General features: G+C 36.2%; 2 protein-coding genes across 2 annotated transcripts; one reads left to right on the top strand and one right to left on the bottom strand.

Annotated features, from left to right (window-relative positions):
• Nucleotides 1–6,556: 6,556 nt before the first annotated feature.
• LOC147398562 (UPF0481 protein At3g47200-like) lies at nt 6,557–7,600 on the bottom strand. The gene has a single exon (XM_086446735.1). The coding sequence runs from the start codon at nt 7,598–7,600 to the stop codon at nt 6,557–6,559; it is 1,044 nt and encodes a 347-aa protein (XP_086302861.1).
• Nucleotides 7,601–12,668: 5,068 nt separating this feature from the next.
• On the top strand, nt 12,669–13,952 carry LOC147398563 (uncharacterized). Its single transcript, XM_086446736.1, has one exon. It carries the CDS (start codon nt 12,669–12,671, stop codon nt 13,950–13,952), a length of 1,284 nt encoding a protein of 427 aa, XP_086302862.1.
• The last annotated feature ends 3,284 nt before the right edge of the window (nt 13,953–17,236 follow it).

Here is a 17,236-nt window from a genome sequence, read left to right on the forward strand (position 1 = left end):
CTATCATTTAATTATATGTCGTTTGACTTGATTCTCTTATAATTGACTCAAAATCAAAGTCTTAGGACCACTCTACCCCTCCCAAAGAATGCTCTAAAACTTTTGAACTTTTACCATTTTACCCATTGATGATCATGACCGGTGAAATCCATAGGTAAGTCAAAGAGCATCAAGGCCAAAGAGAGGAGAAGTAATTTAGATTTTTCATAAAGGTTTTAATGCAATATTGGGAACTTGGAGATTCAGGACCAATTTATTCCCAAAGGTCCTCAAAATCTTATAACTAGGAGATCCTTCCAAGGCAAAGGGGAGGAGCTCATTTGGTGATCCAAAATTCTGTCAAAATCCCTCTTTATTCTCTAAAACCTCTCCTAAAATCTAGAAAAGAAAAAACCAAGAAAAAAATGAAGAAGAAGAGGAAAGAGGAAGAAGAAAACCAAGGTGGGGTTAAACCCTCTATTTTCCCATCTAATCCCTCCCTTCTTACTACTCATCTTCTTTAATTCTAAGTAATTTTACTTTATTTACATGTTTTCTATTTTATTAATGTAGATCTACATTTCCTTAGGTAGAGGCTTGGGGAGAACTAGTAATCCTTCTTTGAGGTAATCTCCCCTTATAAGTCCTCAATAAACTCCTTGAGAGTATTAGATTAGAATGCTATAATTTTATTTACTTCATGTAATTTAAATTTCATAGTGTAGATGATTTATTTTTTTTTATTTTTCTTGCACTATAAGTTTCCTAAAATAATAGTTCTTTGTTTTATTTTTCCTTAGATGTCAATAGAGTTAAAGAGTAAACCCCCTTAGAAAGTAATCTTCTTTTGCTAAGTCCATCCCAAAGGTTTCGAAACTCACATATCTACAGGTGTCATAGAGAGAACAATTTGTATTTTCACGATCCATCATTAATGCTACTTTGAGATTAATTGTAAGTAAAACTTCATATCAGAAATTAATTTTGATAATATGAGTGGCTACTTGACTTTAAAAGGTTACAACCCATGTTTGTTTATTTTTCTTAAAATACTCAAATGTGTGTATGAGTCAAAGTGGGAGATTGTTAGTTCGATTTTAATATTGGGTTCCATATTGGTTATTCTTTTTCAGGATAATTGAAGATTGCACGAGGATTGAGTTTATTTCGCATCGGATCTTATGGCCACTATACAGTCATTTTGTCTTCCCAAACAGGCATATCATTTATGTTTTGGATTCATTAATCCTCATGACCTTTGTTCCTCTAGATCCTGGATTTTTAGTCTTAATTCTTGTCCGAGGGTTTAAGACCCCCAACATCTTAGACTAACAAACTATTGTTTTAGTTTCCAAGCGATGTAATCTACTCCCTTATGTAACCAACAGCGATTCCACACGCACACACATTTCTGAAACAGACATGGCTCACAGTAAGTACAAAAATAAATAAGGAATCTGATTTTCAAGTAATATGAAATCCTGTTTTAATATAGAAGACATCCGACTTGTACTTGAGATGGGGACCACTTCGGCCATCTCAAATTCCTTTGCAAATGAGTAGAATCTCTCAAGGATAAAACAACCGTCAAGTAACATCATTTCTATAAATTCTTCACTACTTAAGTTGATTGATTCTGCATAACAATCACGAGCTTCTTTCTCCATCTCCCTAATGGCTTTGACCCATTCCTCCAAATTTGCCGAATTTCGAGAGAGGGAAGCATGCAAATACCACTTTTTATGTTCTTCCATGATTTGTAAGCTTTCTTTTCCACGATGAAAAGGGCCAATAGGTACTACTTGAGGTATGAACATGTCTTCTTGTCCTTGTTGAAGAACTGGGGAAACTTTATAGATACATGGATGTTGTGAAGGTTTTGGATGAATTTTTCTCTTGATCGACTCAGCTAATATTTTGTCGGCATCTTCAATTTCATAAGAAACATGAAATGCTCCCATTCTTTCATCACTTCCATTGTTGTTTGACATCTTTATCCCTGCTTGCTTTAACCAAACATGCCAAAGATTATTGAAAAATAAATAGTATATATGGTCAAACATTCAATTTCCTTGTTCAAATATTGATTATGTGACCATGAGAAAGACAGAATCATCAATATATTCATCATTTAAACAAAATTTCTAAACTTTAGATAAATTTCCATGGGCAATACAATCTAAGCAAATCCATCAATAGTAGGTCTGTTAATTGATCTCATATATTCCAAACTTCGGCCCTAGACTGAAGATTTGGATTCTTACGAGGACGCGATCTGATAAGGTCCTGCTCCCATAGCTAGCATCTACTATGTCCGGATTTAGTAGGGGAATGTCCAATAAAATGTGATAATGTATGGAAATTGTATTATATATTTTATTTAATTGACATTGGATTTGGTCTGGATCCTGTTATTGAGACTAGATATGAGTTCAATACGACGCATTTTAGATTCACTCCAGATTCAATCTATTCCTTACTAGATTGGTCCCATATCGAGGCCTACCGGATCCAGAGCTGATCCATTGATAACTTTATTCAGTTAATAGTAAACTACAGTCACTCATCATAACTTTATTCAATTGGATAGAGTGGCATTGAGAGATTCAATCCTTCTCCAATCCCGTAAGTATTAGAGAAATTGTATTGGGCCTTTTTCGACGGAAAAATCCTAGCACAAGCTTGGCCCATCTGTATTCAGGATACGAGAACGTGTCTTGTTCCTATAATAGAAACAATGTCTACTTGGCATGTTTTAATTGGAGTTTTAAACACATTGGGCTCCTAACCAAGCCGCTCTTCATGTGGCATGCAGCCTGATGTGTTTGTTCTCGAATGAAGAAGTGTCATGTAGAAACTGTTCGTTTCTATTATATAATGGGAAACCTTACCCGATTGCAACTCAAATCTAATATCACCAATTTCTAATGCAGATACAAAAATGCTCTAGTAACATTGAAATTGACTTCGTTTGGGATGCTGCTGACATGGATGTGTCTAAAACACCATAGAAACTTTTCATTGAGATACGAATGAGAAGCATTTATGATTCTATGAACACCAATGTCCCAAACAATGTCAATTTCAATGTTGCTCCAGCATTACTCATTACTAAATTATCATACCTTTAATAGCAATTAAAATATACCCTTCTTCTAACTTAAGAATCATAATCACTAGATCATCCATCATGAACCATAATTTAGGACAAAAGAGAGACAATTACCTTTGGTTGAATAACGGGGGGAGAGAGGGAGAGCGAGAGAGAGAGAGATTAATGGTGTTAATTGCTTTGGTTACAAATTGAAAGTGTTGTACGCTCGTTTATATTGGTTTTTTTAGGATACTGAATAGATAGGATTGCCCCTAAATAAGAGTCGAAATGGTAACGTTTTAGGGGTATAGTAGTAAAATTGAATTTAAATATATTTATTATATATGCAAATCATATAGCAGGTGAGCCTGTTAAAAATGTGACCTATGAGTAATGGACATTATTATATATACATTTATTTTTTTAATATACAATTGGGCTATATTTATAAATATATGTATTTTTTGGGTCCGAAGGACGAGAGAAGTAGTAAATATGGATTCTTTCATTAAACTTTGCCAACCCATTATTTGGATCCTTTCATTATTAAAACCTTGTTAACTCATTGACAGCTCATGTCATGGCTGGAATATTTTAGATTCAATTTGAATAAGATACATTTGTGTAATGAAAATCCTCCTAATTTGAAACTTTTAAACCTAACAAAAGTGATTTACAAATTAAAGATAAAAAATTAATAGTTCACAATTCTAAACCACTTTTAATGGGATTTTAATATTTTATTTATTTAAAAAGACGAAACTTCTCTCCATCTCTCTTGTAAATTTGGATACTTTCACTAAACCTTACCAACCCACTGTTACACACTTACTTAAAAAATCCTTCAAAGTATAATTGATCCCCAAATTAATCTTTGATATGGGTCTGTATGTTATCACTAGGGCTGTCAATGGATTGGTGACAGGATAGGATCAGATCGGTTTGGGATCACTCCAATAAGGATCAGATCAAATTTGGAATTGATCAAACTCGACTCAATAAAAATAGTATAAGGTCAAACCTGATTTGATATATAAAATCAAAATGAACTTTATATATTTTAACATAACGTATAGTATATAATTTACATACTTTCTCACATTTTATTGGATCCAAAATTGATCCGATAAGATATTAAATTCGAACTTTACCAGGATCCAAATCCTTGATCGGAATGAATTGAACTTTAGATAATGATCTGATCCACAACAACCCTAGACATGGCTGGAATTTTTTAGTTTCAATTTGATATCTTATGAGATTGGGTAATTAATGAATGTTAACAGCTTGCTCGCAACATGATCCACTAAATAAGCATGATAAAGGTTATATATATAATGAAAAATAACATCAGTGACCTTATGTTTTAAAATATAGCACATATAGTGTTAATTCATCTTTTTTTTTAATTTTTTATTTGTTTTTACAAGTAACAAAATAATTGCTTTGGATACAAAGTGGAAAGTATCGTACACTTGTTTATGTTGGATCTTTAGGACACTGAATAGACAATATTGACCCTATATAAGAGATGAAATACTATCATTTAGGTGTATCTTGGTAATATTAAATTTAAAAATAAATTAATTATATGTAAATTATATAGCGGAACAGCTAATTCAAAAGTCAATGGCAAAGGGACTATATAATATATACATTTAGGAGTGTCTTAACCACATCCAATTTAAATATTTATATATATGTAAATTATATAGTGAGCTCGGGGAGGACGATAGCAAATATTTATTTTTATTTACAATTGGATTATATTTTGTAAATATTCATTTTATTTTAAGGATGAGAGAGGAAACTTCCCTCTATGTGTCTCTCTGGAAATATGGATTCTTTTATTAAACCTTACCAACCCATTGATTGGCAAAAACTTAAAAATCTATCAAAGCATAATTGATCCCCGAGTTAATCTTTGGCTTGGGTGTGTTGATCGTGGTTAAGGCTGTCAATAGATCAGATTTGGATTGGATAGAATTGACTCAGATTTGGAATTGATCCAATAAACCTTGGATCAGGTGCTTATTGGGTTGGGTTCTATCGAAACAAACTCAATTCAAATAAAGTAGGATCGGGTCAAACTCAATTTGATATACAAATTCAAAATGAATTTCATAAATTTAAATATAATGTCTAATATATATAGGAGAATGTTAACATCTAAGTCCTCATGGGGACGTTAGCATTGCCCAACACTTTTATTTTTCAGTAATATCCTTTTTCATTTTATCTTTAAATAAAAAAGAAAAGGACATGTTAATCATTTACACAACAAATGTAGTTATTATGTTGGTATTTATTGCCAAATCATTTACTACAATAAAAATATTTAATTCAAAATACTTAAATGCTTATAGCAAATATTTTGTAAAAGACCAATACACCCTTATCTTTTTCACTAAGAGACAAAATGATGGGGAAGTATTATTTGAAAATTTTTGTTGGACAATACTAACGTCCAAGACCTTATGTGGAACGTTAGCATTCTCCAACATTTTTTTTTTCTAATAATCCCTTTATCATTTTGTCTTAGTGAAAAGGATAGAGGTTTATTAGAGTTTGTTTATTATAGATTTCAACTTTAGCTTCAGGATTTTGTGTCTAGGATAAGCAAAAGTTTAGAGTCTAGGAAGTTGCTTCTAGGAGAATCTTGTTTATTATAGAAGTAGTTGAAAAAATAGTAGACAGAGGGTTGAATTGATTTTGTTGTTTAATCAATGAGTTAAGAAGAGATTTTGCGGTATTGGCTTTTATTAGTGGTTCCACTCAAAAGCAGCCCCAACAAGGCTTCTCAAAAACGTGGTTTTTGGCTTCCCGAAAAAGTTGTTAACAACAAACATGTTTTTTTGACTTTATGATATCTCTAAAACTTGAGGTATAAACATATCTTCTTTTCCTTGTTGAAGAATTGGGGAAACTTTATAGATACATGACCGTGGTGAAGGTTTTGGTTGAATTTTTCTGTTGATAGACTCGGCTAATATTTTGCATGCATCTTCAATTTCAGACGAAACATGAATTTCTCCCATTTCTTCATCGCTTCCATTGTTGTTTGACATCATTATCCCTACTTGCTTTAACCAAACATGCCTAAAGGTTATTTAAAAATAAATAGTATGGTCAAACATTCAATTGCATTGTTCAAATATTGATTATGTGAACATGAGAAGGACGTGATCATCAATAGATTTATCATTTAAAAAAAATTGCTAAACTTTTAATAAATTTCCATCTTAAATACAATCTAAGCAAATCCATCAATAGCACGTAGGGCTGTCAATTGATCTGATCTGTTCTGTTCCAAAATATGCATTCATTAATTTATAAAAATAACCAAACATCTTAGAATATGTAAAGAGAAACAACTAAGAGTTGAATACATGAAATCAAAGGGTAATTACTACAATACAACAACTGTTCATTGATATTACAAGAACTGGGAGTGACTTTGGAGGAAAGAGAAGAAGGGTGTCTCTAAGGAAGAATGGAGAAAATAGTTTGTAATACGGTTAGAACTAAAAGTATGAAGGCAGCAACAACCGAAATGATTGACCAAGGAGAATTGAAATAATTATGAATCAAGATTGCGCGCCATTTATGCCAATCAGTTTTGCAATATTGATTAACTCGGTGGTACAGCCCATCGTAATAAAAATCCTCATTCATTAGGTCTTTTCCAAGCCTATTTACGACATGCGCAACCTCTTCATAGTCCCTGAAGGTCTCTATAATCCCTTTATTACGAAGTAATATTACATCCTTCGGAGAGTCAATGAGAATATCCATAAATCTAACATAAGATTTGATCTGACTTGTATAATCACGACCATATTCCTCCAAGGAAATGAGATTTTGGAGAAGACAACATGTTTTTCCCAAAAAGAAAGGAGGGATTTCTAACACCCCTGTACCTTCATTGAATGTGATGTCCAGTAGTCCACCGTTACCATTGTTGTTACCGTTTTCCTTGCCATTGTCCTCACCGTTGTCGTTACCGTTGTCCTTTTTCTTGAAATCCACTCCTGCCTCCCAAAGATCTGTGGCAGAATAAGTGTGTCCCCATATTGGAGAATCGGCGATATCTTTTGATTGATTGGGGGGAAGGAGAAATTTGCGTATCAAGTCCAATATATGTTTGCCATTGGTGCCAGATTGTACTTGGGAATGTTTAACTGTAGGTAATATACTACAAAAGTAACACATTACAAGGTCATTAAGTGAGCGATTTCCTTCCTTAGAGACCTTAGTTAAGTTGAACAAACGGTCCAAGATAAAAAAAGGAATCTGATTTTCAAGTAATATGAAGTCTTCTTGTAATCTAGAAGTCATCCAACCTGTACTTAAGAAGGGGTCTTCTTCGTCCATCTCTACTTCCTTTGCAAATAAGTAGAATATCTCAAGTATAAAACAGCCATCAAGTAACATCATTTCTATAAATTCATCACGAGTGAGGTAGATTGATTCTGCATAGCACTCACGAGCTTTTTTCTCCATCTCCCCGATTGCGCGTTTACCCATTCCTCCAAATTTGCTGAATTTCAAGAGAGGGAAGCATGTAAATACCACTTTTTATGCTCTTCCGTGATTTGTAGGCTTTCTTTTCCATGATAAAAAGGGCCAATAGATACTACGTTAGGTACGAACATCTCTTCTTTTCCTTGTTTATGAATTGGGGAAACTTTATAGATACTTGGACGTTGTGAAGGTTTTGGTTTTTTTCTCTTGATTGACTCAGCTAATAGTTTGTTGGCATGTTTAATTTCAAAAGAAACATGAATTTCTCCCATTCTTTCATCACTTCCATTGTTGTTCGACATCTTTATCCCTGTTTGTTTTAACCAAACATGTGAAAGGTTATTTAAAAATAAATAGTACGGTCAAACATACAATTTCATTGTTAAAATATTAACTTTGTATATGAGAAAGATATGATCATCTATCTATCCATCATTTAACCAAAATTGCTATTAAAAAAATTATTATAGATTTCCGTGCTCAATATGATCTAAGTAAGTCCATCAATAGTAGGGCTTCCAATTGATCCAATTGGTTCCGATCCAATAACTTTAGGTTTGGATTCCAATAAGGACCCAATCGTATTAGGTTCTTATCATAACGCTTTTCTGTCAACCATATCCCAATGTCTTACGGACATGTCCCATAAAATGTGAGAAATTATGTAAATTATATTATATATTTTATTTAAATAATATAGTTTGTTTACAATTTATATCTGGCCAATATAGATCTGATCCAATTGTCATTGGATTGGGTCTGGATCCTTGTGGAGATATCTGATAAGAGGCCGATCCAATGCTTATTGGATCAGCTTCAGATCTGATCCATGCAATGCAATCTGGATTCGATCCATTAACAGTGCTAATTAATGGAATCATTCAGTGTATTATTATTCAATTGGATAGAGAGGCATTGCAAGCATAGCAACAAAAAAGTACTTTTTTTAAATAAAAAAAACTCGACTTGCATCCTGATGATTAAAAGGGGAAAGAATATGTAATTTTCTTTTCAATTAGTGTAAGATTTCCAAGCCGAGTTGCCTGGAATCATATCCCAACTCGAAAGTTCAGTACGATTAAAAGTCCAAGACCCAGAGTCCACACTCAAAAAAGAAGCCCACGCTTAACAAATACAATGACCCCGCGATTTAGGAACCTACTACAAAATTAAAGAAGCCAGAGCGTCGAAATATTCCAAAAATAAAGAAGCCCGAGCTTCAAATACAATGAGCCCACGCTCTAGGAACTCTCGTTCCACAACTTAAGAGGCCCGAGCTTCAAAGAGCCCATGCTTACAAAAGAAACACACGTTCCCCCCGATTAGAGAAATCCGAGCTTCAAAAAGCCCACACTCACAAAAGGAACCCATGTTCTACAACTTGAGAAGCCCGAGCTTCAAAAATTTGCACAAAATCCACTGGGAAATTCCAAAGTTTCAAAATTTGACGTTCAATTTTCAAAAAAGGTGAAAGAAGATTGATTTTTTGAATGGAAAAATCAAGGATATTTTACAAGAGGTTCAAAACAACATTGAAGAATAGGTCAACATAACTTATCTTAGAGGTTCTAGCACTTGAAGAAGACAAATTTTTGGGTGTAAAATCTAAGATTTTCTGATTGATTTTAAAGAAGAGAGCACTTAGGTAACTTTTTATTGGCCTTCTTTGTATGTTAATTAAAAAATCTAGGAGTATCTCAAATATTCAACAAAACATGGATGGAGAATCTAAATCTTCCAAAAAGTAAATACCAAAACTAGTATAAGCTATTTTTTGATAAATGTTTTAAAGATGTGCTTGATAAATAATTTTGGAATCGTAGATTTCTACCCGTTGCACCTTATTCTCTCTCTTTCTCACTCACACACACACACACACACAGAGGAAAAAAGAACTCATGGAAATGAATTCATATGTTCACACAGACAATCTGGATGGTGTAAATGCAAAATCCACTCATTCAAATTTATCTTAGAGTACCAATAAGATAGTCAACAAGATAGTCTTAGTATTTTGTCTTATATGGGCTAAAAGTTTCATAATAAGTTGACTTTTTAAGAGGATCAGCCCATTCTAAAATTTTTAACCCCAATTAACAAATTGAAGAATTGTGAAACATCAATTTCTAGCGTTAATTTGTAAAATACTTGTGATGGGTCTAAAAGTTACAAAATGAGCTAATTTTTTGTAAGGATTATCTCCTCACCATAAAGATCATCCTCACAAAAAATCAGCTCATGTAAAACTTGTAATCATATGGGACAAAACTTTGACTCCATTTTGGCTTCCTAAACATAAGTCATATGCTCAAGATTGAAACATAAATCACTAAAGATAGAGCAGGGTCTAGAAATACCTCCAATAGCTTGCAACTACGTAAAATTCCACGTTCAAAAGGGTGATGTTTACTCTTTGGGCTCCTCAAAGTTAGAAAAGCTCTTTCACAACCATTGATCTGATTACTAGAATCACTTCCTACTTATAGGAATTTTAAGAAAGACTGTAGATGATACCTTCATCCATCTCTAAAGTAAGTATGGATTCTTTTAGAAAATCGTCATGCTCACAAAATAAAAAAAGAAAAAGAAAAAGAAAAGGACAATGAGGACATGATTCTCATGATTAGATCCAAAACTTACAAGCCCATCAAAGTATAATTTAGAGTTCGGCTAGCCTTACTTTGATAAAGAGGAAGAAAAGGTCTTACTAAGACTCATCCACCATCAAAGGGACCTAGAGATGCATAAAACATCGATATTTGTAATAAATCGGCTGGAGGTCTTGTTTTATGCATCTCAAGGTCCTTTTGGCAGTGGGTGAGGCTTAGTAAGGCCTTTTTCCTCATTATCTTAGTAAGGAAAGGGTTTCTCCATAATTTGTTACTGATGAGTTTTAATTTTGACTGGGGGTTACTTCTTTGTTTACCTTGCAACTATTAGTCAACAAGGTAATTCAATTAATTTAATAGGTTTAACTAATAAATCATGGATTTTTAGGATCACCCTTTTATGAATATAAATAAGGGTATTTTAATAATATCCCCTGCAAAATGGTAGTAGTAGTTTGTCTCACTGCAAAATACAACATTAGGTTTAATCCCCGTTAAAATTTCACTATTAATTCATCATCAATAAAAACTATTGATTACTTTTGTTCCAAGGGTACTTAATATTTCCAATTTCGTAAGAGGTATTACAGGCAATTTTAGAGACTTCAATACATATTTATGTTATGGTGAATATTAGAGAGACCCATGTTAGTTCAAAAACAAGAATAGCACGTGCCGACTGCAAAAGCTTGTGTTACCTTTCTCCATGATCATCATCAACTCTTCTCTCTCTCTCTCGTATCTTAGATGCAACCCCTTGAACCTTACTCGAGCAGATTTGGAAGAGAGGAGTTATCAACCAAGGAGAACGGAAGCAATGAGCAAGACCGAGCTAATGGTTTTAATGGCGCCAACTATAACGAGGTCCAAAAATTTCCAGAAGTGGGAAAGAGTTTAGATCAAAGTCATGAGCAAGAGCATATGAATCTGAACAAACCTAACATAGAAGCCCAAAGTGGGGGTAATGTTACTATCTCTGTAAAGAAGAGCCACATGACTACAGGCCAGAATGTAGAGACTGGGTCACATACATCAGCAAAGATGTTTGATAAAATGCTTAACAGAGAGATGACCAAGGGAGATCATGAGGTTGGCAACAAGAATGTTGAGGGAGCTAAAACTTGGGCTACAATGGTTAGTGGGAAACATGCAGCTGGGAAGGCAGAGGCGAATATGAGCTACCTTGAGCCAGAAAAACAAGATGGGAAAATATTCATCAATTTCCAAGTCCAAGATCTGGAAGAGGGTGAAGCTTTATGGAAAGACTGCTTGGTTGGGCATTTTCTAAATCAAAAGCTTCCTTATAAACTAGTTAAAGCTTCAGTGGAAAAACAATGGACACTCAAAGCCAATGTAGAAGTTCTTTCAGATGATAACAAGCTGTTTTTCTTCAAGTTTAACAACTTAGAGGACAGAGACACGGTGTTGGATAAGGGCCCTTGGTATGTGGCAGGAAAACTCCTCATCATCAGACCCTGGGATAAGTTTATTGAAGTAAACAAGAATGAGTTGGAAGTGGTGCCCATCTGGTTCAAGTTTTACAACCTCCCTAAGCAATTTTGGACGCCCAAATGTCTGAGTAGTGTAGCTAGTGGCATAGGCAAGCCATTATTCATGGACAATGCCACGCAAGAGTTAAAGAGACTCTCATTTGCGAGAGTTTGTATCGAAATCAAAGCTGACACAAACATCCCTAAAACTCTCTATCTTCGAATGGGAATGGGAAGAATAGCTGAAGTTCTAGTTGAATGGGATTGGATCCCTCCTCGATGCCCGAGCTGCAAGGTATTTGGACATAAGCATGCTGGATGCCCAAAGAGCAACCTATCCCAGAAAACAATCAAGAAGGACTGGAGACAAAAAACCTCACAAGATCTAGATAAAGCTCATGAAGATGGCTGGGAGGATGTTGGCAAAAGGAAAGATGTGGTCATTGAAAAGATGCCTAAGCAAAAGCATCAAGAACAAGGAGAACCCTCAAATAGGGATCTAGATAAAGAAGGGCAGACTTTGCGAAACAAGACCTTACTTAACGACACTCATAAGGAAGACAAAAGCAGTGAGGAATGTGTTATCGTCAAGTCATCTTTTGCTGTCCTAGAAGACTCAAAAAGTGATGATGAAAACATTGTAACAGGAGACTTAATTGAGGATATAGCAGAAGAGTACCTTCTAAAAAGGGTTGGGAAAGAAGAGAGGACACCTACAACCAAAAGCTCCAAGAAAAATAAAAGGAAAAACAATAATAAAAAGGTGCCTACTGGGAGGCAAGAGTCCAAGACTAATTCCAGCCCTGACGATAGTAGTGTTGAATGTCATGGGTTCACCAACGTGAAAGTTGATGAAAAGGAGATACGAAGAGCAGCCCATGTGCAAGACCAATCCAATGAAGCTGATGGAAATATCCTAGAAAGGTTAGAGAGTGCAGTAGCCATGGAGAAGGCAACAATCCATTCCTCAAAATGATTCTTACAACCTGGAATATCAGAGGGCTGAATGATGCCTCAAAGCAGCGGGAAGTGAGGGATTTTATGAGCCTTAATAAAGTTTCTCTGATGGCCATTTTGGAAACTAGAGTTAGGAAAGAGAAAAGAGATAAAATTTTGAAAAGAATCAAACCTTTTTGGAGCTGTTGTGATACTTATGATAGGGAAGACAATGGGAGGATTTGGTGCATATGGGATGAAGAAGTGGTTAAAGTCAGGGTCATCCAAATCACTTCCCAGCTAATGCATGTTTTTGTGGATCCGAAAAATGAGAGATCATTTTTCTTTTCTGTGGTCTATGCTAAGAATAATCCGATTGAGAGAAGAATCCTTTGGGACGACCTGCGGCAGATATCTATGCAAATGACAGCCCCTTGGCTGGTCTGTGGGGATATCAATGTTATCCTCTCTAACAAAGAAAAGATTGGAGGACTTAGAACAGCCAAGAGAGCGATTGAGGACTTCCAAAACTGTGTGTTTGATGCTTGCTTGAATGACCTGAAAGCAATTGGCAACAAATACACCTGGAACAACAAGCAGATTGAAGGCAGAATAGTTTCCAAACTTGATAGAGCTATGGGGAATGCTGAGTGGATTAACGAATTCAATGATATTGAAGTTGCCTTTCGTGCTCCTGGGATTTCTGACCACTGCCCGATAGTGGTGTCTCTAAAAGATCCTCTCATCCCCAAAGGTAAAACCTTTAAATTCTTCAATTTTTGGGCTGATGATCCTATTTTTCTTGGTGCGGTGCAGCAAGCATGGAATGTAAAAACCTATGGTACTCCAATGTTTAGACTTACCCAAAAGCTCAAAGAGGTCAAAGGTAGACTCAAGACTTGGAGTAGGCTTAAGTTTGGGAATTTATCTACGGATACATCCAGGCTGAAAAAGACTCTTGAAGAAACTCAGATTGCACTGCAAGAAGCTCCCCTTTGCAAACACCTAGCTGAGGAGGAGAGAATGGTTGTTGGAGAATATTCCAACCTGATTAGATGTGAAGAGGCAATTCTAAGACAAAAATCTAGAATCAATTGGCTTCAACTAGGGGACTCAAATACTGCCTTTTTTCACGAGTCAATTAAGAGCAGAAGGGCTAGAAACCGTATCCAATGCCTTCAACTTGACTGTGGTAGAACTGCTACAGATGAAGAGGACATTGAGAAATCAGCAATAGACTTCAAAAATCTTCTTGGGAATGCTTATGAACTGAAAGAGACTTCTCTCATATTGATCTTTTTGAGGTTAAGAACAGGTTGAACTATGAAGATGTGCTAATGTTAGGCATGGATATTTCTGAGGAGGAAATAAAACATGCTCTCTTCCAAATGGATGAGAACAAAGCCCCTGGACCTGACGGATTCACAGCGGGGTTCTTTAAAAAAACCTGGCATTTGGTGGGTCAAGATTTCACTAAGGCAATTAGTAGTTGTTTCAGAAGCAAGAAGCTGTTCAACGAAGTCAATGCAACAGCTATCACCTTAATTCCTAAAGTCGAAATGCCTATCAGCCTCGACCAGTACAGGCCCATTTCTTGCTGCAATGTTACATACAAGTGTGTTGCCAAAGTTTTAGCAAACAGAATTCAGAAGGTAGCCCATAAGATGATTAGCCCCTGCCAATCAGCCTTCATACAGGGTAGGAGAATCGCTGACAATATCCTTCTGAGCCATGAAATCATCAGAAACTACCATAGAAATAAAGGGTGTCCCAGGTTTGCAATGAAAGTTGATTTAAGGAAAGTGTTTGACAGCTTAAACTGGAGAGCCTTGCAAGACTGTCTCTCTAAAATGGGGTTCCCTGAAACTTTTGTAGACTGGATTCTTATGTGCATTTCTACTCCTAAATTCTCTGTGAGTATTAATGGTGGCCTGAAAGGTTACTTTGAAGGGAAAAGAGGCTTGAGACAGGGAGACCCTTTATCCCCTTATATATTTGTTCTCATGATGGAGGTGCTGTCTATCCTCCTAAAGAATCAGGTAAGGAACAAGAAGATATATCTGCACCCTCTCTGTAATGAGCCCACCATCACCCACCTTATGTTTGCCGATGACTTGATGATATTCGCCAAAGGTAATATGAAATCAGCAAAAGCTATCAGGGAAACCTTAGAGGAGTTTAAGAATTACTCTGGGCTGCAGATGAATTCCACTAAGAGCACTCTCTTTTTCGCTGCTGTGCATGGGCAATTAAAAGCTTCTATCAAGGCTAACCTTCAGTGTTCCGAAGGCAGCCTGCCTGTCAAGTACCTGGGGCTGCCCCTCATTTCTTCGAGACTTCGAAGCCAAGATTGTGAGCCTATATTGGATAAATTGGGTGCTAGAATCAAGTCTTGGAAAGGAAGATTCTTATCGTTTGCGGGGAGAGTGGAGTTGATCAGATCTGTGCTCAACAACATCCATATCTACTGGTCCAGTACCTTCATCATCCCCACCAAGATAACCAAGAAAGTAAACTTGATGTGTGCTAAATTTCTTTGGGCTGGGACTAACAAGACTTCAGCAATGCACTGTGTTAGTTGGCAGAGAGTGTGTAAACCCACAAAAGAAGGAAGGCTCGGGCTTAAAGACATGAAGCAATGGAACCAATCAGCCATTTTAAGATTAGTTTGGATGATAGCAGCTAACAAGGATAACCTATGGGTCAAGTGGATACAAAAATTCAAGGTGAGGACAAAACACTTTTGGACCATGGAGTGTCCGAGGGAAGCATCTTGGGCATGGCGTAAGATTCTTAAAGCTAGATTCCTAGCCTCCTCCATTATTAAACACTCCATTGCTAATGGCAACGACACCTCCTTGTGGCATGAACCTTGGCACCACCAAGGTATTATCTTCCAATGGTTCCCGCAAGAGCTAAGGTATGACTCAACTATGCACAGTGAAGCTATGGTTTCAGCTTTGATAGACAATGGGCAATGGCGTCAACACTACCAACGGTATCAGCAAACAAGACTAGCTACATCTTTGAGGGCATTTAATTTACACGAACTACAGCAAATAAGCTTAAGGAATGAAGGTTCTGATTCAGTAGTGTGGACTGGCACTACCAACGGTACTTTCTCTATCAAGAGTGCCTTTGAATGCTGCTACGCTGATGATTATCAACCCGCATGGACCAGCCTACTCATAGGTAGAATTGCTGCCCCAAGACACAAATTCTTTCTTTGGCTAGCCCTTAACAATGCGTTGAAAACCAAAGATTGGCTAAGAAACAGAAACATAGTTGATTGTTCTACATGTATATTCTGCAATACTGACAGGGAAAACATCAACCATCTCTTCTTTGGCTGCTAGTTAAGCAGAGACGTTTGGCACTTTGTCTTAGCCAAAGTTCTCATAGTGAAGCAAATTGGTTCTTGGGATGACGAAGTCCAATGGTTGATGGATCACTGCCGAGGTAGCAACACTTCATCTCAAATCAAGAAAGCCTTATTTGCTGGTTTTGTCTACCACATATGGAAGGAGAGGTGTAGAAGAATTTTTAACTATACAAATATGGATAGTGGAAGCTTAAGTAACATGATTCTCGAGGACACAAGGAGAAGAATAGATGGCCTAAACATAACCATGGGAGATAGCGACATCAACAGACAGATTGTGGAGGGATGGGGCATCAATGTAAGGCTTACCCTTCCAGCCTTCTCGACTTGCTACTGGAATCCACCTCCAATTGGAGTTCATAGGCTAAACACAGATGGATCTCTCCGAGGCAACATAGGAGGTTTGGGAGCTGTTCTTAGAGACCACACAGGGAGAGTAATCAGAGTCATGGCTGGAAGAGGGCAGGGGGTATCGGTTCTCCATCATGAGCTCCAAGCCATTAAAGAAGGGGTGCAAATGGCGATCAATTTGAACCTGCAGAGGCTCATCATTACTGCCGACTCTCTCATTGCCATAAATTGCTTATTAGGCAAGTGGGAGGTCCCTTGGAGGGTCAAAGACAGTGCATACTATCAAAACCATAGCAATCAAGTTCCAATGGCATAATTACGAACACACCTACAGAGAGGCCAACCGAGCTGCTGATCACCTAGCTTCATTTATGTTGTCTTCTGATATAATTCAATGGTCCCCTCCTTTGTCTAGGGATTTGAGTAAAATTATTGAGAGGGACGCCACTGGGCAACCTTTCTTGAGAATGTAATGTTCTTTGTTAATTTAATATAGCTGGTCGGGGGTCTGCCTAACCCCCAGCTTATCTTCCAAAAAAAAAAAAAGAGTGACCCATGTTTTCAAACTAATGACATGCCTCCCTCGACCTGGATCTTCTTATAGATTAATGTAAAATGCCCTCATCCTTAAGGTTTTCATCTTTTATGATATATCTTTTGTAATCTACTCAAATATATTTTCAATTCATCATTTTCAACTTATACTATCCCTCTGAAGAAAATCTTGGATGTTTCTATTCCAAACCTTAAATTTTTCAATTCAAAATTTCATTTATTTTCCTACTATCTCAAAATTTATACTTTATTTTTCTTCGCAATCTTGTCACTATTTATCTATAATTCATGGTTTTTTACCTTTCCTTGACTCATT

Source organism: Akebia trifoliata, chromosome 7 (assembly GCF_017979445.1).
Source record: "Akebia trifoliata isolate Shusen 1 chromosome 7, ASM1797944v1, whole genome shotgun sequence".
Classification (NCBI taxonomy): domain Eukaryota; kingdom Viridiplantae; phylum Streptophyta; class Magnoliopsida; order Ranunculales; family Lardizabalaceae; genus Akebia; species Akebia trifoliata.